This window comes from Morone saxatilis, unplaced genomic scaffold, assembly GCF_004916995.1.
Source record: "Morone saxatilis isolate NCDOM2014 unplaced genomic scaffold, NCSU_SB_2.0 Contig9, whole genome shotgun sequence".
NCBI lineage: Eukaryota > Metazoa > Chordata > Actinopteri > Moronidae > Morone > Morone saxatilis.
In genome coordinates, this window is record NW_023340268.1 from 13,659,985 (window position 1) to 13,665,110 (window position 5,126).

Genomic DNA, 5,126 nt, shown 5'->3' on the forward strand with positions numbered 1-5,126 from the left:
TATGTAAAGAAAACAGCTGAAATGTTAGTCGATTTAGGAATGAATGACTAAAAATTTGATAATATTTTCAAAAATATAAATCCCCACTCATTTTAGTGTTTCTTTGTCCTGTTGTATTGTATGGATGAACAAATTTTGATGCTTTAACTTAAGAGAAATATCCTGACCATTAGACAATAAAAACGAATTATTAAGAAAATATTGAGCCGATTAATCTGTATTAAATAAGTCATTAGCTGTACCCTTAGTGAGATGTAAAGGCAGATGTGAAATTTCCATAAATAAAAGATTTAACATAGTGCAAACAGTTTTAGATCCAGATGAGGTTTGGTTCCAAATTGTCGACTTGGATGTTTACGAAGCCAGATAATATATAATATAAACGTATTGTCTGAATTGTTTATGAACTGGGGAATTCATTTCATTGAAGATTTGCAGTTGTGCCAGTATAGACTCACATGGGAGTCCAATATGACCATAGTTGATTATCAATGGTCTTGGTTCTGAAAAGCAGGAATATCAAAGCAGCCCCTTGTCTTTCACCCTCCCCTCCGTTAGCCCGTCTTAATGTATGTGAAAACATTTTTACGTATAAATCTTGTCTGGCACTATGAAAAAAGTGTCACGTGTCCCCATTTTTATAGTAGGTCATCAAATGAAGCTTGAACATAGCATATGATACACAAAGAAACCATTTGGAGACCCCTTCGTCCCTGTATGGTAGCGTCTTCCCTCATTATGTTTCTCCACTCCTTCATTTGTCGTCCGCCTGTATACCACGACTGAGACAGCCTCTTCACCCTGTGTCACCCTTTGCCACTAGAGATATATACCCATAGAGGACCACGTGCAGAGCGCGGGTCGTTGTGTGTGGCTGTGCATGGTGGGGTGTGAGGACGGTTGGGGAAGGAAGCATAAATTACAGGCAGGGCTGCTCCTCCTGGCACTCTGCCCTACCTCAGAATGACTGTTCTTATCTACTCCAAAGCACACCACCACAGGCTGCCTAGACCAAAGTTCACGGTCAATGTCAAGACACAGTTCTTTACATACTACGGCACATAAATATTAATATTAGATGATGCCATCACGATAAAAATATTTCCTTATGCCCTGGAAGTGTCTTTTTTTCCTTCGATGGGCAGGCAGTTAAGAAAAATGGTCCGTTATTAGCTTGGCTCTCCAGTGTGTGAAGTTCGTTAGACCACAAACTGACAAATACCTATACCAAGAAGCAGAATCTTGACTTGCTTGCTGCAACCACAGCAGGCAGCCTGTCATTACTGTAATGGTTTGATAAGCCAACCGAAATGCAATTGCTCACAACGCATCTGACAGGTGTCATTTGAGGAAAGGCTGACAAGTTTGAGAAATGCTCAAATAAACGGATTCTGTAGCGACGGCTGAAAGTAAACAGGTAGCGCACAGAAATGGAAAATTCTCATCTCTGGAATTATTTCACTTTCAATCATTCAGGTGACGATTAACCATAGAACTGGAACATCTCTTTACAATTAAATACTGTGTAGCAGTATTAAAGCTGATGGTTAAACCACTTGATAGGAAAGAAGAGATGGCAGATGGGTTTTAATGAGACTGGCTCCATAAGGAGACCTAGTCACAAGGATATGAGCATGTGAATGTCTGTATACAGTATGTGTGTATCCCTGCAGGTCATTGATCATCATCGCTCGTCTTAACAGTAAATGTGGTAAAACCATGAGTAAAAGGGGTTAGTTTCCCACTTCATGACCTCAAATGGCTCTTATAAGCCATATAATAGCCTGACCGGTGATACACACAATGCAATGTCAGTTCAATAATACAATTCATACTGGGATGACGACAAAAACATTGTATACATAAAACTGCACAAAAACGCAGTAAAATCAATTTTGAAAATGAGAGGCCAGCTTGTATCTAGCAAAGATATTATGCTGATGCAGGTCAGTGAGCGTGTGACCGTTTACGTGCTAACGTGATACACCATGAGTCAATTGTCAAGTGCTGGGGTGTAAGTGTTTAGTGTGCTTTTAATGTCGAATCAGTACAGCGAAGGAGGAGGATGCAACAGTGCCTGAATGAGGGAATGATGAGAATTATAAAATAATGATGTGTGAATAATGGGAGTCTTCCAGACCTAATTGCGAGTCACATTTCTAATGTTTTCAGTGATTCAGACAGGTCTGCTGTTGAGCTCACTGACGGATGTTTCCAAGGTTGGAAAAACAAATGAGCCAATCAGAGCTGAGCTTTAGTAGGCGGGATTAAGAATGAACATTCATCATTGTACTGTACCAGATTATGCATGTTGTTGCAAGTCATCTTAAGCCTTGGTCACACTACATGACTTTCAAAGATGTCAGATCTGTACACTGTTCACACTACACGACTTTCAAAGATGTCAGATCTGTACACTGTTCACACTACACAACTATCTGTCTTGTAGTCAGAAGTTTTGTAGTTTTGGTTTTTATACTACGTGACTGATCATCAACGGGGGATCACGCACTACAACATCTTTCACAAGGAGTAATCCTGAGTCTCCAAACTGTGTTTATCAGGAGTCATTATAACACCATTCAAAACAAGCACATCATGCTTAATTAGCAAGTACTTTAAAAACATGCACCAAGGGCAAGCATTTACAGCATATTGCGGTTAGAAATGGAGTACAATTAGCTGATGATTAGTCTGATCAGTCAGTGTCAGTAATAAATACACACTTCATTAAACCATTAATCAAACATATTGGTGGTTTGAATTAAACTAAATGCTCCCTGCGCCACACTCCCTTTAAGAAATATTCCATTTTAACAATTGCTTACAAAACGTAGCTGTAGAAACACAAGTTAAAGTGAGTCATTTGTCAATAGTCTTCATGTCAATTCGGCATCAATATAATCCATAAAGATAAACTTTTTGTATTTTGTACAAAGAAAAGCATCTGTCCCAAAATCAGGGCTAAAACTCTTAGAAAATGCTACTGCAGTATCCGTCTTAACTGAAACTGGATATGTCACCAACTACTGGTTTGTTAGACCAAAATAATAAGTCTTATCATCAGGCTAGAATAATGGTGTTTTTTCCCCTCTATTTTCAGATCCTATATTGGCTCTGTGTTCTCTGCACCTCTCACCTTCTCCTGAACATCTCAGCGAAGATGCAGCCAACACTCCACAGGTCAACTGGCGTGGCGTAACTGGACTGGAGCAGCACCTCTGGGGCTCTGTACCACAGTGTCACCACCTACAACACACAAAAATCCAGTCCGAAAATAAAGGTTAAACATACAAAGACGCATGGACACAAATCAATTTCTTGCATGCAGTTTTACCTGCCAGCGCTGAGTAAATGTCACCATCTAGGGGGTGGGGGCTCACACGCACTCTCTCTCACACACACACACACACACACACACACACACAGGTTAATACTATCTCTGCCCCCATCTCAGGCTTACGTAAGACATGAAATCCATATCTCAGAGCCACGGCATCTCCCTGCTCCCTGTATTTGTTGTACCCACTTCACGTCTTTCCACAAGCAATCCACCAGGACACCCAATACTGTTAACATTATGTATTTATTGTATGTGTATGTTGGTGTGTGTGTGTGTGTGTTAGTTGTTATGTATGTATGTATGTGTGTGTGTGTGTATGTTGTGTTATTATGTAGTTGTATTTTGATATTATGTGTTTATGATTATGTATGTATGTAGATGTATGTATTTTATGTATGCTATGTATGTATTATGTATGATGTAGTTGTGGTGTTTGTGTGTGGTGTGTTGTGTGGTGTGTCTGTGTGTGTGTGTGTTTGTGTGTGTGTTGTTGTGTGTGGTGTGTATTATTATATAATATATTATATATATATATATATAAATATAATATAATAAGCATATATATAATATAATTAAAGTTTATATATGTCCATAGTTCCTCTCTCCATCATACCTTAGCTTACTTCATTAAAAAGCTGCAATAAATGTTACAATCATTATTACAACTACAAATATAATACCGAAGCTCGGTCCTTGCAAGTTAAATCATATGAAGAATTTATTAATGATCAAAACGAGTCATCATACCACTCCTAAACCTAATAAATAATATTACTACAAATTTATTATTCACAATGTTATCCAAGCTAAGATCAAACCGAAAATCAATATTCAATCAAGAACAAAAACACATAAATAAAGTCCCATACAGTAGCAAACCAGAATATAGCATATATATACATGACAAATAGACTGCACATTGATACTAGTACAGTTAAAACAAAATTTAAAAGTAAATATGACTTAGAAACTATGAATACATCCTATACAACCTCCACATAACTATAGCAATCAGTGGTCTCTAGCCTAGGAATACAAAAGTGGCAGACGTCGATCGTGTGCGAATGAAAAAAAGTAGATATCACGAGACCGCACAGAACGACATCATAGATAATATAACCAACCCACAACCAGTACTCCTATACATAGTCTAATGCATCAACTAGCAGACCTCCTAGCACGACACCTGATGCTTTAATAGCACAACGCACAGATTATAACCACTGCACGACACTAACGACTACGCAACAACCATTATCGGTTTCAAATTATCCCCCTATCCCTGACGACATATCTCCAAGCACAAACTTGGTGCTCTCGTTTAATTTCCAGAGCAACCGTTAGCCTTCCACCCAATAAACGAAACCAAAAAAACTAAAGAAACGAAAAAAAACTAACAAATTCTCTGTGTGTCAGTTGGATGTAATATCCCAGCTACATGTGTGTGTGTGTGTTGCGCTGTGTGTGTGTTGTGTGGTGTGTATGTGTTGAGTGTCTTTGTGAGTCATCGGCTGTGTGTGTGTGAAAACACCACTGTGCTAGTGCAGCTGCAAACCCTCAACCATCCACACTCAACAACTTAATGTAGTCATAGCCTACCTACCGCAGGCAACACACGCCGCCAATTGTTAAAGTTACAGTAGGGAAAGCCCCGAAAACACTCCCAATGCACCCCCTACCCCTACAAAAGAGCCGTGGACTGGTATCAGGTTGAACTCCCCCTAAACTCCAAGGTTCGTTGGGGTTGAAACTCTTATTCTTTCTCATATCACTTCTTTTGTGT

General features: G+C 39.0%; 1 protein-coding gene across 1 annotated transcript in view; it reads right to left on the reverse strand.

The window, feature by feature from the left end:
• cdk6 (cyclin-dependent kinase 6) overlaps positions 1-5,126 on the reverse strand; it is a gene marked incomplete at its 5' end in the record, with an annotated part of 32,964 nt that overhangs the window by 14,034 nt on the left and 13,804 nt on the right. Inside the window, 1 exon segment of the mRNA XM_035681332.1 lies at positions 3,140-3,249. Within this exon segment, the coding sequence (XP_035537225.1) occupies positions 3,140-3,249 (110 nt within the window).